Genomic DNA, 21,838 nt, shown 5'->3' on the forward strand with positions numbered 1-21,838 from the left:
CAACGAGAGGTTGCATTTTATGGGTTGTGTGAGGATGAAATGTCATTAAAACTATACCTGATTTTTTTGCTAACTCAATAACAGAAATGTTTCCATGACTCTCATGATTATTCATTAATAAAAGAACAGGTTTTTCAATTGATGGTCGCACATTACTAATAAAATGTTCAAAAAATTGCATAAAAATGACTACATTTGACCATCCAGACTTATTAGCTGCTCCTACACTTCCAGGAGGAGAATTATTTAACATGTAGTCTTTGAATTTAGCACGTGGAAATACAAGTAATGATGGGATGCTATTTCCAATAGCATTAATGGCTGCAATCATTGTTACATTATGACCTCGTTCAGCACTAGTCATGCTCCCTATTTTTTTTTTACCTTTTGGAGCTAGAACTTTTGGTGGTACGTAGACTGTGGTAACTCCTGTTTCATCACAATTCCAAATATTTGATGGGTCAAAATGATAACGTTTTAAAACATTTTTGTAATTTTTATATACAATTCTTACGGTTTCTCTATTAAATGCAGAAGATCTACCAAGACTTGTAGGTTGTGGTTTAGTAGAGATAGCTTGTTATTATATCTTTTGCGAAAATCTCGCAGCTATTATTCACCTGCACATCTATTTTTCATGCATGAAGTTTCAATTTTCTTATGATTTGCTAAAGCATACTCATATGCAAAGGACCTTATCTGCTTAAATGTAAGTTCATAATGCATTTTTTGTTGAAGCACAAAATTCACTGCATTAGGCATATCCGTTTCAAAAATCTTTTTGCGAAAAATACCAACCTTGCTCCTTGACATTTTAAAGCTAAAATATATTAACAGAATTAACTAACTATTTTTATACATTTAATTACCTATAGTTGTGCAAAAACTAGGTAATAAAATAAACTTGATAATAATATTGCTTTAGCTGTCCAACTAACTAAATTAACAAAATTTATTATTCTAAGTGTAGTAGTGGTAAAATTCAATGGAATTATTTCATTACCATAATACTAGAAACAATTTTGCATTAAAAAGCAATAAAGCTAAGACGCCTAATAAAGTGTATTATAAATTTTATAAATTTGCCCTCTTAAAAATGTTTCCTCCGCAAACTGCCGAGGAAACAGTTTTTGTCGGTCAAAGGTACAACGTCCTAGTCTGTTCAAAGGTACACGAGATGGGTTTCATTAACAATTATTGTCTTAATCCCCATTTAGAGTCACACGTAATCATCCAAACTTTTTCATAACAAAAAAATGATGTTGGGTAATGTTTATAATGTCGTAGATGAATCAAGCAACAATTTATCACAGTTTTAAAATCAGAATAAGATTAACATATATATTTACTTTTTAAGAGCCAAAACTTATAATTACTTATGGATCGATACCATCTATCCCAAGCATGACGTTTTACGGTAAGAAGAGTCGTCATGGACTATTATTTCAAATGGTACTTCACGTTTTTTTTAAAATAATAATAGTAAGCCAACAGAGTAGAGTAACCAAAAGTACAACGTGGTCTAAGGTACAACAGATTCCCCTAAGCTAAGTTTTGCAATATTAAAGTTTTACAAAATATTTCTTGTAGATCGATGTATATAAAATATACCTAGCTAAAATAATATATAAATTATTTTTATAGTATATAAAATTTAAAATAATACAAATTTTTGTTCGAAGTATTGTATTGTATTTTTTAAACCATTTCGATATGTTAATACATTTTTTGCTCGAAATAACTTAACTACTCTTGTTCTCGACAAACAAACAAACAATTGCCTTGTAATAAAATGCTGATAATAATTCGAAAAAAATGTTAATAATAACATTATTCGATTTGACAATCGAATTGTGATGTGTAAAACCTCACGTGTATTACAATAAGTACTTCATTTTTTGCAATAAAATGCAGTATTGAGAAAACGTACAGATTTCGCAGATTTTAAGTTTATCTCAAGAAAATGAATGGGGGGGGGGGCAGGGTCTGCCCCCCCCCCCCCCCTTTCTTTCCGGCGGTTACGGCTATATATGTGTGTGTATATTTGTGGCTATATATGTGTATATATATATGTGGCTATATATGTGTATATATATATATATATATATATATATATATATATATATATATATATATATATATATATATATATATATATACATATATATATATATATATATATATATATATATATATATATATATATATATATATATATTATATATGTATTTATATATAATATCATGTGAAAATACCATAAATACAGAAACTCAATATCATCACTTTTATCATTACATTGTGGTGAACGGACGCGTTTTTACTGCAAGCAAAAAAAAAATTTTATAAATACATAAACGTTTAAAAATTAAAAATGGATATGAAAATAATTACTGAGTTACTCGAAAAACAGAAGAATGATGTTCTAGAAGAAACAAGAAAGCTATTTAAAGATCATAAAAAAGTGTTCACGTCAATAACAGCAGCAAATATGAAAATACTTACTGAGCGGTTAGAAAAGAATGAAAAAGTTGGTAGCAAAAACCCAACTAAAATTAGTAACATTGCAATTGAATTAGAAACAACAAATAAAAAAAGATATGTCTCTTGCAGCTTATTGCAGCGATATTATCAAAGCTATTCAAACTAACTAAGAGATTATTACGGATAAATTTGAAGTTGTAAAGAAAAAGACGAAATAGTAAAGCATTAAAATAAAAGACAATAGCGAAATACTTAAAATAAAAAGTAAATTGAGTGAAATCAAAGATCGCTCACGAGGAAACAATTCAAGAATAGAAGGCATAAAGGAAAACGAAAATGAAAATGGAAGTGTCAGTGAATCCAAAGTGCACAAGCTCTTTGAAGATATACTTGGTTTAAAAGATATAAAAATTGAGAGGGCTTACAGAACTGGACTTAGAAGCACACATAAAATTCGACCAATAGTAGTCAAACTACTAAACCATAAAGACAAAGTAGACATTTTAAAACAGGCGAAAAATTTAAAAGGGAAAAATATTTTTATAAACGAAGACTACTGCGCTGAAACCACAATTATAAGAAAACAGCTTCGAGAACAACTGAAAAAAGAACGAGAAGGCGGAAAATATGCAGTAATATTGTACGATAAACTAATCATTCGTGACTCCCAAAGAAAAGTAAAAAGTTGATGTTTTTATTTTATTTTTATTGCTTAAATTCTTATTTTAAAATGGAAACAAACTTATCTAATTTTAATGCTAAAAATAACACATCCAATGATAATGACATAAATAAAATTAAAGCTTTTTTAATAAACAAAATTATACTTTTAGAAAACAACCCTGAATCAAATATTAGCTATCATAAGGATGGGGAAGAGATGGAAATTATAAGCTCTTTATGACAGTTCAAACGTTTCAACACTAACTCCTAACATAGATGATAATGTACTATCCATCCTGCATCTAAATATAAGGAGTATACAAAAAAAATTTGATAAACTGAAGGAATTTTTATTTAGCGTCAAAACAAATTTTCAAATTATATGCCTAACAGAAACATGGTGCCAGAATAAATTAAAAATAACTCTAACTTTCAAATTAATAATTATAAAGTTATTCATCAATTAAGTGGATCTGAAAAAGCAGGAGAAGGAGTGTGCATTTTCATACACAATTCTTTAGATTTTAAACTTCGTGATGAATTGTGCTCAATAACAAAAGATTATGAGTTGTTAACCATTGAGGTATTACACAACATCAGCAAAAACATAATTTTATATGTCATACATAGACCGCCTTCAGGTAATATAAAAGCATTTAACAAACACTTTAAATGTTTAATTACAAAAAATGATATTTGTGGCAAACTAATTTTTTTTTTATTTTTTTTTTTTAGTTAACATTTGTTGTCGTAGTAAATAAACTACTTTCACAAACACAAACAAGGTTTCTGAAAGAAGATCGTACTGATCTTATCATCAGAACCTTTTACAAGCATGTCTATATAAACTACATCAAAACATTATCAACAAAAAATAAAACGTAATTAACAATAACAGTTATGAAGAAAATATAAAGTTACTTAAAAAAACCTGACTACATCATCCATTAAGATAATTAAATTTTTTAGTTTATATTTGAAAATTGGAAAAAGTAAAATGCATGTCGAAATTGGACAAAACAATTTTATTCCAAAGATACGGTGCACGATATGCAATACAAAACTGATTAAACTTGGTTCGACAAAAGGGCTCATGTATAAAATTATTGTTTCTAAGTGTATATTTATTTATTGGTTTCAAACAAAAGAGATCTTTAAAAACGGGTAAAGATATATCATTTTTCCACATATACATAAAGCACAAAACATTAAAAACATTAAGCTCATAAATATTGAGAACTTTTATTTTAATAAAAAGTGGTTTGGAATTAGTATATCCATTTGCAAAGTTTGTTAAACGGATCGCATGTTTCTGACGGCGATAAAGGCATTTTAACTTACTTTTTTCAGTGCTTCCCCATGCAACATTAGCATAATTTAAATAACAATGAATTAAAGAGTAATAAAGTTGAGTTAGACTTTTTTTACATAAATATGTTCTAGTTTTATATAAAATTCCAATATTTTTAGAAATTTTTGTATTAATATAGTCGATATGCGTTTTCCATGTGATGTTTTCATCAAGAAAAACACCTAAGAACTTTGTTACATTATGTCTTTTTATTTCAACATCATCAATAAAAATTTTAGGCAAACTTTGGGGAAAATAAGCTTTTTTAGAGACTGGTTGGAAAAGAACCCAATTTGTTTTTTTAATGTTAAGAGTTAGTTTGTTGCATTTAAACCATTTGGAACACTTTTAAGTTCATCATTCATAGTATAGAAGAGTTTTTAAAATGTTAGTATCGGAAAAGAATAAGTTAGTGTCATCAGCAAACATGATACTCACGAATTTATTTTATTTGTGGAAAATTTTGTGGGCGAATTTAATTTATTTGTGGAAAGAATTTATTTTGTGGGCGATCTCAGATTAGACTTGCTCGATTATGAAAAAAATAAAAGCGTCAGAAATTTTACCAATATTATATTTCAAAATGGTTTCATACCAACAATTAACAAACCAACACGCTTAACAAAAAGTAGTGTTACATTAATTGATCAAATCATAATTAACAAATTCAAAAATATAAAAGTTAAGACTACAATATTTGTCACATTTCAGACCACTTTCCAGTGTTTATAATTTTACAAAAAACATCTATAAAATATCAGGAAAAAATGAAATTAAAAAGCAAATAATTAATAATTCATCCATTAATACTTTTACCAATCTGTTATCCACAACAAATTGGGAAACTATTTTAAAAATTAAAAATGCAGAGAAGCTTATAATTTTTTTCATAGCGTATTTCAAAGCCACTATAATGAAGCTTTCCTGATTATTAGTAAGTTTATCAAATCCCAGCAAAATCCTTGGATAACAACGGAAATAATAGAAAGTCATCAAAAAAAACAGCGCTTATACGAAAAGTTTATTAAAAAAAGTACTTATGAAATTGATTAAAATTGATAAATTGATTTTAAATGTAGTATTTCATCTCTAAGATGATCGTCAATATCATTTTCATACATTTTTTACAACTTTTCACACTTACATTGTATTTCTTGATCATTTATGTCACAGAGCAACCACAATACATTGAAGAAAGAATCTATTTCTTTTGCTGCATTAAATCTTCTTGTCATATTTCCTATAATGCTATCCGTGAAAACATTGAAAACATTAATTCTAAATTCTTCTGCCGGTGTCCTTTTTAACTCGTGTGTTGTTTTTTTTCCCCAAAAATTCTATGTTTATCTGTAAAGATGTGCCCAACAATCTATATTCATTTAAAATAGTATCCCAACTATCTCTTATCGTATTTAATTCAACAAGAAGACTCGAAAAATTGGTTATTTCTACATCAATTGTGGCATTGCGAGCTTGTAAAACAGTACTTCTGTAGTTTATAGCTGCAAGAACTTTGTGCCATATTTTTGCCAGTTTTTAATTTCATTAATTTTTTTAGCAAATGGCTCAACACTTTCAATTCTTGCAGACCACCGTGTATTTGACATAGTCTGCAAAGAACATCTAGTATTATTTTTTAATATTTCCCATCTTTGTGGGCTACTACTAAATATATTGTATGATTTTTGTATAGTGCCGAAAAATCTTACAACATGAATACAAGATTCACCACATAAATTTAAACTATGACATGCACAAGGAGAAAAAATTGCCAATGGATTAATTTGCAAAATGCGAACTTGTGCACCTTTATATGATCCACTGATGTCAGATCTGTTATCATATCCTTCTGTGCGACAGTCACTTAAAGGAATATTATACCTTTGTAGCATTTCAAGAATTAAATTAGCAATTCTTCTCCAGTCTTCCTGTTGCAGTCAACAAATGAAAGAAATCTTTCCATAATTTCGAATTTGTTGGACTTAATAGTAACGTACCGTAAAATGAATGTAGATTGTTCTATATGCGTAGAATCGGGTGTTGCGTCTTCAATAAGGGAATAATACTTCATATTTTCTCTGTCCTTTAAAATACAAGTTCTCAAGTAATCTGCACAGCATGATATGAATTCATTTTGAATGTCTGGTGATAAATTATGTACTTGCAATCTCTGCTTTTCGATTTGTGTCTGCTTTACGTTTTTAAATGTTCTTCTAAAAGCAGATCGTAAACACTTAAAAGTTCTAATAATCCTAGAAAATTTCCATTGCTCGAATCTCCAATCAAATGAGTAACACCTCTAAAGGCCAATCTACGCTTCGCAAGAAACAAAATTACATCTAATAATCGTTTTAATAAATCTTTCCATTTCTGTGTCTCATTTTGTATTTGTTTTACTATAAAGCAATCAATTGTGGTATGTTTATTAATATTTTTTTCTAAATTTCGCCTCTGGATATAACAAGATTTATGATTGCTAGATTTTTCATGGTCAGGTATTCTGTCATATAATTTTTTGTACCCTCTATTAGCTTGCCAACCATTTTCTGTAGCAAAAATTGATCTTTGCTCATGAAATATATAAAATAAACGACAAGGAAAACAAAACAAAGCATTTTTAGATTTGCTCCAAACTAACCAATCACGAGGAACTATTTCTTTATTTTTAAACGAAAGCTTAATAGTAGGTAGGGAATTGACAACTGTGTTAATCTACAGGAAATGTTGTTGGGTGTAGTTCTGGACCTCTTAGAATGGCATCTTCTACGTCTTTTGGTGTTACATTTACTTTTACCACTCCAATATCGATGTTGGCACAGTCGGTATACAAAGAAAGTGTCGAAATATCAGATTGCGCGGAAATTCTAACAAATTCCGTTTCATTTCTTGCGCTTAATGGGTCCGAATTAATGTTTCCATTATCGCAATAGTCATCGTTCTGTGTTTTTGAAGAAATTTTAACCCCCAAATTTTCTAGTGTTCTCATACCTCTTGAACTTATAAGAAATCATACTTTTATTTCAGAAATTAAAACGTAGCTCTTTATACAGAACTTATAAATAAATAATGCAAATTAAAGTTTACGAATAATAACATTTTTTTAATAATATTAATAATTAATTATAATATTTTGTATTTAACTCAATTGTAATATTTATCAAAAGTTTTAATTTAACACGTATATGCTATTTACAAAATGTAAACTAAAACTAAAATTAAAAATATATGTTTACAAAAAACATCAGCAGTGTCTAAAACGAAAATTTTAAAATGCTGCATTAATGAGAGATCAAGTCATGCAATCTTTACAACTGTTAACGTTTTAAAAGATTTTAAAATTAACAAATGAAAAGTTAACAATGTCGATTGAAAAAATTCAAATTTTGATTTCTATTCAAGTTCAATTGAAAAAAAATTCGATTGAAAAAAGTCGAATTTTAATATTACAAAAAAAAAAATAGCAAGAAGCATATTTGTTAAAAATATTTTTTGTCTTTAAGATTTTTTGGAAGCGATAAATAAGATTTAATAAGTGATGAATAAATAAGACTTCATGATAAAAAATTATTTGTACACACACGGGGCACCGGGAAAATTCCCCGTCTACCCCCACTCTTGGCGGCCATGTATATATATATATATATATATATATATATATATATATATATATATATATATATATATATATATATATATATATATATATATATATATATTATATTGCAATGTCTCCACGTATTTAAATAAGTCCAAAGCGGTAACAGTTTTTAACAACCCAAAAAAGTGCTTCTTTCAAAGCGTTTTCCGTATTTATATGAACTGGCAAATTTAACTGAATGTCAGTGACGGATCCATCATTTTTTGGTGTTTTCTTGCTAACTTTCAGATATGGAGCAAACTCCAAACATTTGTATGTTTATACTTATGTCAAATAATATAATGATGCATTGCAAAAAACTGCGATGATTGGAGGCTGGGAACTAAAAAAACCTTAAACTTCATCACCCCCCACCGCTGCACTAAATGATCAATAAAAGCATTTAAATTTTTTAGTGATATTTTTTCCAAAAGCAATATATATATATATATATATATATATATATATATATATATATATATATATATATATATATATATATATATATATATATATATAAATGATTGCATTTGTGAGCTTTTCAGCTAGTATAAAAGAAAAACTAAATATATTAAAAAAATGCTTTCATAAAATCAAAAACTGAACAAATAAAACTTTTGTTGATGCGGAAACGAAGTTACTTGATTTTATTTCTTTTATTGATTTATGTCGGTTATATTTATGTATGCAAATATATTTACAATTATATTTAAAACTTTTTTTGAATACTTTTATTGACTACAAAAATTTGAAGTATCAACTAATATAAACAATAGATTTTCCAGAACTTTTCTAATGAAAAACAAAAACTGGCGAAAATATGCTACCTTCTAGACCTAGGACACAGTTAACGGAGAGCACGTCAGTGAAAAGGTATTTGATTGCTAAATCAAGTCTTATTGCGCAAAATGCCCTAAGTAAACTTGTAAAATTCTTAAGCCTTGAAGTTTATTTGTCACATTTTTACAACTTTTCCAATCATGCAATATTTTTTAAAACTGTATACTTTAACGGTAGAATTAAAAAGTCTTGTTTTTCAAAAGAAATGACCTTTGTAAGCTATATTGGAAATTCAAATTAAACTAAAAACGTTAAGAATTGAGACATAATACCTTTTCCAGCTATAAATATCTATTTAAATTTGAATAAAGACATTGTTAGTAAATTCTAAATTTTTAGTATCGGGCATTCAAAACTTGTGTCACCGAAGGAATGATAGGTTTCTTACGTGACACAAGTTTCAATAGTTATAAAAAAAAAGTTATATTCAACATACAATATCTTAGCCCGAAACTAAATAGACATTTATGGGTAGCATGTAAGGTATTTTGGGCCCTATCTTAACGTTTTTAGTTTTTCTTTAATTTCAATTCTAATTTAAAATTAAAGAAAGTTGAAACAGACCTCTCAATCCTGCGGTAAAATATAAATACTTTAGACAATTAAAAAACGAAAAGTCAACACTTAAGTATGCAGAACGCCAGTATATTTTTGTTCCTATATTCTTGACATTTTTAATCTAAAAAGTGTTTATTCATACCAAATATATTAATAGTAAATTTTTTCTCCCATGTGTATCTCTGTATTTTTATAAAAATATGCTAATTTATTATTTTGCATCCGTAAGTTAATATCACAGTTATTTTTTAAGTTTTTTTTCTGTTGTTGAATAATACTATTTATCATTTTATCATGTTTTTATGTAGCCACAGCCACACACAGCGTGCATTTTGACAACGTTTGTTCAAAAATCAGAGTTCCAACCGCTACGCGCTGGCTGCAATAAATGTTACTTCATAAACTGTATTATTAACAGTTTTTGAAGTAATATTAATTGCAGCCAGCGCGTAGTGGTTTGAACTCTGACTTTTGAACAAATGATCTAAAAATGCACGCTACGGTCCTTATCTTTTAATATAATTGTAAAACTCTATCATTTAACATGATATTATATCTTTTATCGTTTGTTACTTTTTTTATATAGTCCTAATTTAGCATAATGAATGTTCTAATTACAATATATAAGAATGTAACACAAGTAACAGTATAAATAACATTAATTATACTTATAAATAAACTTATACATAGCAAATATGTATTTATCTTGTTTACTTGTTTGAACCATTCACAGTTTTAAATGTTTTGTTTATATTTAAATAGCTTATAGTTTAACTAACTTTAATATTGAAATTTCTTGGAGTTTGCTGCATTGTCCAAATGAACGACGAAAAGAAACCTTACTCCGATAAAAATGTTGTTGATCAAAAAAGTATTGAAGTTATACGCCAAAAGTATATGAACAAGTAACTTGACATTACTTTCTTATTTTATGTATTCTTAGAATAAATTTTCAATTCTGTAATTAGTTACCAACATATTTGTAATAAGATACCAACATATTTCAAAACATTCTAAACACTAGTCCTTCTTAACACCAAATAATATGTTTTACAAAATGTATATTCTCGTACATTTTAAACAAAATTTTAGTTATCTTTTTTCCCGCTATTTTTTATTGCTATGCAACGTTTTTTTTTGCTATGTAACGTTGCTATGCAACGTTACTTTTACTACTCATTTAAGTTTGATAACATTGAAAGGTTCTGTTTATTTGCTACTTCATAGTGTTACGAAGCTACTCCGTACTACAGGTTCAGTAACCTGCTTTTTTGATAGTTCTTTATGTTTAATTGACAGTTTTTTAATTTTCATTAAAAATTTTTATCTATAGACCAATTTTTAATATATTACTATTGCCAATTTGTAAAGTAACAGTCAATATTAGCTAAAGTGCTAAAAGTACAAAGAACAACTTGATAACAGTAAGTATTTGTAAATACATTTTAATAAAATTAAACTTAAGGTTTTAAAAACGTAGTCTTTGCGCTTCTTAGGTACGTTTCAAAAGTATAATCAAACGTACCTCTTGTAGTGTAACAAGTTTAAATAATAAGTTAATAGGAAATGCATTTATAAAACTGCTATCTTTTAAATGAAGCTGAATTATTGCACTTAATGCATAAATGTGTGTTTAGCCTAATAAATTAACGTTGTAGGCTTTTCACTATCACTAAGATACTGTTGCATTTATACTAAGACTCTCGCTTAGGAATTTTTAAAAAATGTTAAAATGGTAAATTCGCCATTCAAACGACTTTTTATTCTGGAAAAAAATTACATATATTTAATCTTTTTGCTCCCTAACCACGTATAAGTTTAATGAACTTTTGTATTTTAATTCACTACAACTAATCTTCATAGTTTTGTAGAAACTCTTAAAGATATATTGGACAATTTTTTTTGTTTGTTTTATCTTATAATTTTCTAACTTTAATAAACTTTTTCAATCAACTAAAATTATAAATAGTTTGAATAAACTAATAGATTAGATAATTTTAATAAAATTCTTAAAATAAATTACCAAAAAAAAAAAAAATTTTTTTGTTTGATTGTTTGTTCGCTTTTATAAATTATAATATAAAACTTATTTTACAGTAAAATTTTTAAGTCGAAACTTAAAAAAAAAAAGATCTTTTAATCAAGAACCGGTAGAAAATACTGCAATAAAAATGTCTGGTAACAAGTAAGAAAAGGTTGCAGTGGCGGATTCAGTATTTTTAGATATTTGCGATAGCTAACTTCCAGACTTCTTAATATTTATATGTTATACTTGTGTCAAATAAAGTTGTTTTGCAAAATGCTTTAAATCTGGGAGCAAAAAAGCCTTAAAATTTTAGCTACAACTGCACTAAACGTGAGAGCACTAAGTCGATAAAATATATATTTTGTACTCTTCTGAACTAAATTTATATTCATCGATAAGTTTCAAATTTTATACAACGATCCCTTAGGGTTCAAAATTATGACCATGTAAATTTTGAACCTCCATAAATTTGAGGGGTTATGAATTTTAAAGTGAACTTATAATAAATATTTAATTGAAGTATTATTTTGGTCATCATTAAAATGAAATGTGATTGAAATTGACTAAAGCCTCTTTGTGATGATAAAAAAATAATTAGTAAGCAAGCAAAACAAGTAAGTTTACCATGTGTCACAAAGTAAACATTCCAGAGCCTTCTTTAAACAAAATTATAAAATAATTCAATGATTGAATTATCTCATCTTAGATGTCGAAGTGTGCAATCAAAGATTGGTCCGTTTAACTTTTACTTTAACCCAATCACCAGCATAGTATCCGCTGTAATTATCTGGACTTTTGTTGGCTACTGTATTTTTAAACCTACTGATGCAAAACTTGAACTGCTTAAAGTAAAATATTGGGTTACTAATAAATGGACATGGTTGTACATCGGAACCAAAGATGTTTGGGGTCTTTTTATTATTTTCCTATACTTTTCTAAATACTCAGAGCTCCGACTTGGTATATTTTAAAAATAATTTTATGTGTTTTTAAAAAGTAATAAAGTTTATTTTATTTTTATTTTTAATTTAATAAAAAGTCTCTTGATGTAAATTATTCCTAATATTTTTCATAAAGGATGCGATGATGAAAAACCAGAATATAGTGACAGTGCATATTTTATGATGCTATTCAGTGCTGGACTTGGTATCGGTCTTTTCTACTATGGAGTTGCTGAACCTATTTACCATTATAAACCTGGCCATTATGGAAATCGCTTTTATCAACGGTATTAATGTATATATATTATGTACGATAATCGGTATTTATCAAAACTAAGTTTATTTAGGATTGAAATTTGTTTTTGACTTATAACATTTTTATTGAAGTAAATGTAAAAATATATATTCAGCCTATACCCAACTTTTGTAATTTGCCTTTGGGTAATAAGAGTTGGCTCATATAAAAACTTTGAAGTATTAACTCTTTGAAGGGTTAGCATAAAAATAACAAAGATTTTATCTTTCACCTATAAAATTTAATCATTTATTAATATAATAGAACTAAATGTTTTATTTGAGAAAGATTAAACGAAAAATCTTTTAACTAAAAACAAAAGTTATGTCATTCTCACTTATCTTTGGATTCATTAAATCCATGTGATACTTATAAAACTTTTGAAATTAATAAATGCTTGTATAAATATAAAAAAAATTTTACTGCAAATTTTTGTCTTTTAATATTTCAAAAGTAAATGAATTCTAACAAATAAGAGGTACCTAAAATAAAATCTATTTTTCGTTGGCTATAATACTCTCATATCCATTCATATAAAAATTAAATAAAAAAACAAACAAACAAACAAAAAATAATATTTTAGTATTTCCGTAGTTATAGCAACAACGATGAAGCACAAGATGCTATCAACCTTACATTTTTTCACTGGGGAATCCACAGCTGGATTGTTTATGTCATAATTGGCTTGCTACTAGGTATCCTCTCTTACCGTCGTGGCTTGCCTCTTACTATGCGAACATGTTTATATCCAATTATTGGAGATAAAATTTTTGGAATTATGGGAGATTTAATTGATATTTTGTGCATTATATGCACAATGTTTGGAGTTTGCACGAGTCTTGGGCTAGGAGCAACTCAATTGAATAACGGAATACACCGGATTAATCCAAAAATCAACGAAAGCATCCCAGTGCAAATAATCATCATTTGGTGCGTAACAGCATGTGCAACTCTTTCAGTGGTTAGCGGAGTAAAATTTGGAATTCGGAGATTATCAGAACTATGTTTTGGAATGGGTATGTTTTACTTCACTATATTAAGTCATTGTATTTATAATAAGTAATGTTAATGTAGCGTTTGTTTGCGTGTGTGTAAGTGTGTTTGTGTGTGTGTTTGTGTGAGAGTGTGTGTGTGTTTGTGTGTGTGTGTGTGTGTCTGTGTGTGTGTGTGTGTGTGTGTGTGTGTGTGTGTGTGTGTGTGTGTGTGTGTGTGTATGTGTGTGTGTGTGTGTGTGTGTGTGTGTATACACGTATACACGTAGCTATAGGTATAAATTTATATTTCTTATCAGTTTTATACTTATTACATAGGTTCATTTATCATGGCGATTATATTTTTTGCTGATAACACTTCGTATCTATTGAACCTATATGTTCAATCTATTGGATATTATCTGCAATGGTTAATTCAAGTTGGGTTTCATACAGAAGCCTTCGCTCAATTAGGAAATGCACCTGATAAAAAAGAAGCTCCTAAATGGATTGATGCCTGGACCATTTTTTATTGTAACATAATTCATAGAAATAAAAAAACTAACCTTATTTCCCTAAACTTTCTTTTAAATATTATTATTTTGATACTAAGAAATAAAATATACTGTACATGAATTTTAAATAAAAAAATATACTGTACATGAATTTTAAATAAAAAATTTAATATTAAAATTTTATGATAGGTAGGCTTAATTTATAATGACTGTATAGACTTATAATGTTTATACAGTTTAATTCTTGACATTAATTAAAAATTTTAAATTAAAATTTATTAACAGATTTCAAAATTCAAACATTTTTTATTTTAAAATTTAAGTCAGCCGATTGGCAATATGAAAATGGCTGTTTAAGTTAAAGCCCTATTGTTTCTTTTCTGAATATATTTTTTTGCGAAAGGAGGTAGTGATGGTCAAGAATTTTGTATCTTGAAAGATCTTTTAACATCTATAGATATCTTTCTCTTTATATATAGGTAAATATAAAATATTTGAGAAAGGTTGCGCTCCACAAAACAATTATTAGTTTATCTTTAGCAAACCGGACGTCTATGCATGTTAGCAACTTACTGAGGCATTAATAACGGATCTCTAAAAATATTTTCGTTTATTTATATTGTAGAACTCTACAAAATAAATAAACGAAAATATTTTTAGAGATCCGTTATTAATGATGAAATTTCTGCTCAAATATATTTTTAAGCTATTTAGGTCCCGTTCCCATGAACTTTTTCGAGAAATATTTGATATGTTAATACATTGATTATATATATATATATATATATATATATATATATATATATATATATATATATATATATATATATATATATATATATTTATATATATATATATATATATAAATATATATATATATATATATATAAATATATATATATATATATATATATATATATATATAAATATATATATATATATATATATTTATATATATATATATATATTTGTTCGTGTGTATTTTTTTTCAGGGGGATGGTGGGTCAGCTGGTCGCCATTCGTTGGAATGTTTATTGCCAAGATTAGCAGAGGACGCAAAATCAAAGACTTTATTTTTTATACTTTAACGGTTCCGACTATATACTCATTGATTTGGATGACTGTGTTTGGAGGAGTTGGTATACAATTCGAAAACAAAGCAGCAAACAAAGGGATGAATTGTTCTATGTATAATCAACCTATAAATAATACATTGAAGTAAGTGTATGGTTTGCTTTTACTTTTTTTCAAAAGCTTTATGTAAAGTAACTTTAATAAGTTTTTATTAGATATAAAACTAAACAAAGTGAACTGTTTGGAGTTTATGGAACAACTATGCTATCGTGTCGAGGAACAAGTGACATGTGGTTTGACGTTATGAACATGTATGGGGATATTGGAATGACTTTGTCAATTTTATCATTATTTGCAATTGTTCTTTATTTTGTAACAAGTTCTGACAGTGGATCTTTAGTCATTGATTGTTTATCGGCAAACGGTAGTTTGAACCCTCCAATTGTTCAAAGAATTTTTTGGTCTTTGACAGAAGGTGCAACTGCAACTGCACTTCTTGTAGCTGGAGGTAAAGATTCCTTGGAGGCTTTGCAAACAGTCTCTGTGGCTTGTGGATTACCAATTACTATATTCTTAAACTGGGCATGCGTTTCTTTGTGGAGAGCATTAAGGGAAGAAGCAGGTGAAATTGGACTTTTAGAAGGAAGATGGCATGTATCTATGTGGTCATTAAATAATAGACAAAGAGTATTAAAATCAATAATATCACTTTTTTTTCCATGGTATTATCTTTCTCAAACTAAAATGAAGATTGAAAATAAGAAACTATTGAGATATACGCTTTTATACAACATTTTATATGCTACACCATTTTATATATCTGCTCTATTAATACTAGCTGAATCAAAGTATATAGGAATGAAATACGTTGCGTTTGCAGTACTACTTTTTTTCTGTATTTTTTGTGGTTTTCTTCGTGGTGAAGTTCGTGGAAAATATAACATTGAAGGAGATATGATTGAAGATACTTTTTCTTTTGTTCTAGTTTATCCAATAGCTATAATGCAAATTCACGAGCAAGTACAGCGTGACTTAGATGAAATTAAAGATCTTGAAATGCCTATTGCAAATGCTTCTGATGATTAAATTTCACAACAATCAATATCTGGTGATAATAGATAAAAAATTATAGTTATACTGATTTTATAAAGTAATGCTAAGTTTTTTAAAATAATTTAAAAAAATGTAAAGTCCCTAATATTTAAAAATTTTTTTTTTTTTTTATAAACATGAATATAATGTAAATAATATGGCGTAAAACAAGCCATTGTTTTTTTCATAATTCATTCTAAACAAGCAAATAATTACTTTTTAAAAATAATTAAAAGTTGTTTAGTTTATAGATAATATTCTCATCTAATTTTAAATTACTTTAAAATTATATTCATTGCCTATATAAAAGAAATACTGTTAATTAGCCCCCGCTGTTTCGGCAAAATTTTTGATTTTTAAAGGTCGTTATTTGATTTCTCTTTTATTCTATTGATATTTTTTAGACTTTTCTTGTATGTTTCTTATTTTAGCGAATGTATTGTTTACACTAGTATTTTACTTAACTCATTCGAGATGACTTAATAAATAATGCTTAAAATATAAAAAATACATAAAATACTCACTTGGCAAATGTTACATCTTAAAAATCTTATAAAACAGTTTTATTACTAGTATTACCATACGTACAAAGCAAGGTTTTGTTCGCGCACGATTTTAATTTATATCTTGAGGGACATTGTTAACATATAAAATAATTTTTAATTCAACATCGCACTTACTATCGTCTTGAATTTGGAAAAATATATGCGATGTCTCAAACAAAATCAGAAAACGTTTTTTTGATAGAAAAAATTATTGAAAAGTTACATGAGAACAAGCTGCCAACAAAAGGAGAAGTGCTTGCATATCTTTATTATAGAAAATACTTTGCGACATCAATTTCTAAATCTGTTAGATTTCAAGATGTGGTTGCCTACCCCCTTCCTAAATTTTTTTTCCACCAAAATGTAACAACTCGGTGGTTGTCAGCAAAACGAAAACAGCTCGATGTGTATAACTAAAGTCGTAGAAAACATATGGGAAAAGACTTTGATTCTAATATTGAGTTATAAACAACTAAGATATAAATGGTACATGTAGTTTCTAATTTTTATAAGAATAATATAGGTATAAATATGAGAAAATGTTAACTTACTTTCTAAATTATATTTATATCTTATGGGAATAAAATAATTTCATTGGAAAATCGCAGAAGCAGATTACAAGCAAATAGAAATAAAGTATCTACTGGGTATAAAATATCGCGCATAGAATTTATAGAATTTGTTCACTCAAATCAGTTAGATAAAGACTTAAGCATTTAATGCTCTTAATATAATTCAAAAAAGAAAAAAAAATGACAATTTTGTAACGGTTTCTTTGCCTAAAAATATAATTCATAGATTTAGGCAAAAAAAACAACAAAATCAACATCCATTGTTGATAATATAAATCAACATCCATTATTGCAAAAAGGTATTTCTTCAACTGGTTGGTAACTATAATTGCAAATATAATAAACGCAGCCAATTGAGATTTAAATAAGTTTTCACTATCAGAAACGACTTTAAGAAGGCATACCAAAATGTTCATAACGAATGAAAAAATTAAAATAAAGGAATATTTCATCTCAAAATCTAAACACTTACCTCTGACTCTTCACATGGCCACAAAAAAAATTACAGATGTTCTTAATAATGGCAAAAATGTGGAAAGATTGGGAGTAATTCTAAGCTCACTAGGTCTCAATGAGCTCCAGCTTATTAGAGTAATTGGATTTTCTGATAGGTGTAGAATTTCCCAGGCTGCTGCATTAAAAAAGTTTTTAAATAAATGTAATCTTTTCGAAGCAGTTGATAGTGTATCCTGCGAGTATTACTGGATGGATTATGGGATCAGTGTTAATTACTGAGAGATGGAGAGGCAAAACACTAATTTGGATAGCATGTAGACATCATGTTATTGAACTCTGAACCAAAAAAAAAATAGAAAAAATTACAGGCAAAGTTACAAACGGACCTACAGACAATACATTTAAAATGCTACACGATAACTGGGATAAGTTTGTGCTGATGGAATAAATTATGAGAATGTAAATATGTTTGAGTGGAACCGTTGAACGTTTATTGAAAATAAGGTGAGATAAAAATATTTTAGCGACTTCAATCTTTTAAGACTGTTGATACTTAATATTAGGAAATGAAATATACAAAACTAATAAAACATATCTTTTATCAATACACAAATAATTTCTCATATTTAATTAAATAAATACTTTTTTTAGGCTGAGAATGTTATACAGTTTTGCAGTGAAGCTTTAAAGAAAAACTTATTTCCCAGAGGTGACTATAAGTACCTTTCCCAGTTAACAGTTGTATACTTAGGCAGATTTTGTCGCGATACTTCATTTTAAAAGACCTGCTATCTTCCATCATGCAAGATATCTTTATAATCAACTTATAATCTTGTACTTTGCTTTCTTAGTCAGCAGCTTGATTCAAATTTTTTCTTTGCAAATGATATGTCGCGTTTTACTGTTTTTGTTGAGTGTGTTGGTGTTTTATATACATTTTGGTTTTTAAAATATCATTTTGCATGTACGGCGCCTGAGATTTACAAGTAATCAGAGATATAGAAAATTATAAAATTAAAAGATCTGATATTGCCTAAGCATGTATTGACGTAATGAAACAGCATCCTTGATACCCCGACCATAGAACAGTTGTTTTCTCCATAGCTAACGAGGAACTATTGCCCCAAGTTAAAGAAAATGTTGCTAAAAAAACTGTTTAACTCTGCCTCTAAACAAGACATTGGTAAGATAAGTTTTTAAGAGCAATACAAAAATCCAATTACTTTTAATCTGTCATCATTTGTAGAAGGCATGAGTTGGTTGTTTTTGAGAACCTTGCTAAGAACGATCTTGATTGATATCAAGTTAGTTGAAAGAAATGGGAAAAATATAGTTCTGACAGAAGATATAGGACTGGGTTTATAAATTACATGTAGTAAATAATTCAGCCGAAAGAGCGCTAAAACTTATTCAAAACTACTCTAAAGCGTTAAAGCAAGATATTCTTCTATAAATAGCAGAGCATTAAGCAAAACATTTAGTTTGCACCGAAAATAATTTGATTAACTTTTGAAACTACATTTTAACTAACCATGTTGTTTAATATTAAATACTGATTGATTATGTTTTTGAGTTTATAGTTGTGATATCAGCTTTTTATTTTACTTTTAATAAAAAAAAGCAACAATTTAGAGAAAAGAAATTGTTTGACTTTCTAATTATTTCAATAAATAAAATTACTATAATATATTGATGGAACAATAAAACGTGGGTGTTTCATGAAAATTTTGTACTATTGCGAAAATCGATTAAAATAAACGCCCAAACTAAGTTAGCGTTTTATAAAATAGACTGGAGGAGGTAGTAAATAAAACTTTAAATAAAAATGTATATCATTTTCTCCATGTACTAATCAAAGCGCACCAGAAATCAAATGACGACTTTGAAAATTAAAAATTTTGTGGAAATGGCGGGGGCTAATATATATATATATATATATATATATATATATATATATATATATATATATATATATATATATATATATATATATATATATATATATATATATATATATTGTATATATATATATATGTATATATATATATATATATATATATATATATATATATATATATATATATATATATATATGTATATTGTATATATATATATATATATATATATATATATATATATATATATATATATATATATATATATATAATATACATTAGTTTTTAACCGATTTACAATGCAATGAGATATTTTTATTGCAATATGATGTATGGAATAGTATTATTATTGTATGTGTGAATATCTGAGAACGTATACACGCATGTATTTATTAAGATGTATAAAAGCCACAACTTTACGGTGACTATTCGGAATTCAGTTTATTCGGCTACTTTTTTTACTACAGGCCGAATACCGAATACTAGTTGTGACAAAAAAACGCATAAAAAAGGAAAAAACAGCCATTCACTAAATACACTGCAAATAATAGGAAAATTTAGAAAGTTCTGTAAGGATAATGTTCTGCGTTTGCTGACCAGCACTTGTAAGGACTTGCTGTCCAATCTAAGCGAACGTAAAAATGTAAATAATTTGTATATATATAAATGTATATATATATAAATGTATATATATATATATATATATATATATATATATATATATATATATATATATATATAAATATATATATATATATATATATATATATATATATATATATATATATATATATATATATATATATATATATATATATATATATCAGGTAACCAAAAAAGTTCGTGCGGTTTTTCCGTATATAATAAAAACACACAAAACGACAAAAGTAAGTTCATTTATTCATCAAAATAGTCACCATTAGCATCTAAAACCTTTTCCCAACGTAAAACAAGCTTATTTATTCCACTTCTAAAAAATTCTCGGTCCTTTGAGTCTATAAAAGCTTTCAACTCCATTTCAACCACGTCCTGGTCTCGGAACTGCTGTCCTTTTAAATGATTTCCCAGGGAAAGGAAAAAATGGAAATCAGTAGGGGAGAGGTCTGGCGAGTACGGTGGATGAGGCAAACTCTCCCAACCAAGGCTTTGGAGCTTGTCCTGAGTCACGCGAGTGGTGTGCGGTCTCGCGTTGTCGTGGAGAAGCAGAACTCCTCTCCTGTGCACCAGTGCAGGCTGCTTTACAAGCAACAGTTCGTGAACTCGTTGCAGCTGTGCTGAGTAGACCAGTCCAGTAATGGTTTGGCCTGTTGGGAGCAGCTCGTAATGCACCACACCAGCTGTAGTCCACCAAATGCAGAGCAAAACCTTCCGCTCGTGGAGATTGGGCTTGGGTGTCTTCGGGATGGGGTCATCGGGGGACAACCAATGGTAGCAACGCTTGGTATTGTTGTACACAATCCTTTTTTCGTCGCATGTCAATAAACGATCAAGAAAAGGCTCAACATTGTGGCCTGATAAGAGTGATGTGCAGATCGTAAGCCGTTGCTTCTTGTTGTCGATCGACAATTTGTGCGGAACCCACCGACTCAGCTTCCACGCTTTCCCAATCGCATGCAGATGCAGGCGGATGGTTTCAACACTCACAGCAAACCTCACTGCAAGTTCTTGGCAAGTTTGGCTGTAGTCAGACTCGACAGCGTCCTTCAGTTCATCCTCATCAACCAACAATGGGCGTCCAGAACGCGGCAGGTCTTCGATGGACTCATCTCCCGAAGAGAATCGCTGAAACCACCTCTGTGCTGTGCGTTCACTTACTGTACCTTCTCCAAATGCTGTGCAGATGTTTTTGGCCGCTTGTGTTGCATTCCTTCCAAGTTTGAACTCGTAAAGTAAGCAAGATCGAATAATCGTTGGTTGGGTTGCCAT

At 28.1% G+C, this 21,838-nt stretch overlaps 3 protein-coding genes across 4 annotated transcripts; 1 reads left to right on the forward strand and 2 right to left on the reverse strand.

The window, feature by feature from the left end:
- Positions 1-6,688: 6,688 nt before the first annotated feature.
- On the reverse strand, positions 6,689-7,481 carry LOC136087015 (zinc finger MYM-type protein 1-like). The gene is made up of 2 exons (XM_065809519.1): positions 7,284-7,481; positions 6,689-7,171 (listed from the first exon to the last, which is right to left on the reverse strand). The coding sequence occupies exons 1-2, from the start codon at positions 7,479-7,481 to the stop codon at positions 6,689-6,691; spliced, it is 681 nt and encodes a 226-aa protein (XP_065665591.1).
- A 1,384-nt stretch (positions 7,482-8,865) lies between these two features.
- LOC100213426 (glycine betaine transporter 1) lies at positions 8,866-16,898 on the forward strand. Of its 2 annotated transcripts, XM_065810991.1 has the most exons (8): positions 8,866-9,005; positions 10,333-10,435; positions 12,263-12,516; positions 12,634-12,784; positions 13,387-13,808; positions 14,103-14,297; positions 15,271-15,496; positions 15,568-16,898. In XM_065810991.1, exons 2-8 carry the CDS (start codon positions 10,350-10,352, stop codon positions 16,436-16,438), a joined length of 2,205 nt encoding a protein of 734 aa, XP_065667063.1. In that variant the 5' UTR covers positions 8,866-9,005; positions 10,333-10,349; the 3' UTR covers positions 16,439-16,898. The 2 variants fall into 2 exon arrangements, with proteins under 2 accessions (XP_065667063.1, XP_065667062.1); XM_065810990.1 differs by lacking the exon at positions 8,866-9,005 and having other exon boundaries at positions 10,294-10,435.
- Positions 16,899-20,809: 3,911 nt separating this feature from the next.
- Positions 20,810-21,838, reverse strand: LOC136087016 (histone-lysine N-methyltransferase SETMAR-like). Its single transcript, XM_065809520.1, has one exon. It carries the CDS (start codon positions 21,836-21,838, stop codon positions 20,810-20,812), a length of 1,029 nt encoding a protein of 342 aa, XP_065665592.1.

This window comes from Hydra vulgaris, chromosome 11, assembly GCF_038396675.1.
Source record: "Hydra vulgaris chromosome 11, alternate assembly HydraT2T_AEP".
NCBI classification, from domain to species: Eukaryota; Metazoa; Cnidaria; class Hydrozoa; order Anthoathecata; family Hydridae; genus Hydra; species Hydra vulgaris.

Bases quoted from the DNA above. Each gene is read 5' to 3' on its own strand.
- LOC136087015 (XM_065809519.1), bottom strand. From the start codon at position 7,481: ATGAGAACACTAGAAAATTTGGGGGTTAAAATTTCTTCAAAAACACAG. The intron at 7,172-7,283 runs GTAAATGTAACA...CCTACTATTAAG, and splicing joins TCGATATTGGAGTGGTAAAA to CTTTCGTTTAAAAATAAAGA.
- LOC100213426 (XM_065810991.1), top strand. From the start codon at position 10,350: ATGAACGACGAAAAGAAACCTTACTCCGATAAAAATGTTGTTGATCAA. The intron at 10,436-12,262 runs GTAACTTGACAT...ATCTCATCTTAG, and splicing joins CGCCAAAAGTATATGAACAA to ATGTCGAAGTGTGCAATCAA. The intron at 12,517-12,633 runs GTATATTTTAAA...TTTTTCATAAAG, and splicing joins ATACTCAGAGCTCCGACTTG to GATGCGATGATGAAAAACCA.
- LOC136087016 (XM_065809520.1), bottom strand. From the start codon at position 21,838: ATGGCAACCCAACCAACGATTATTCGATCTTGCTTACTTTACGAGTTC.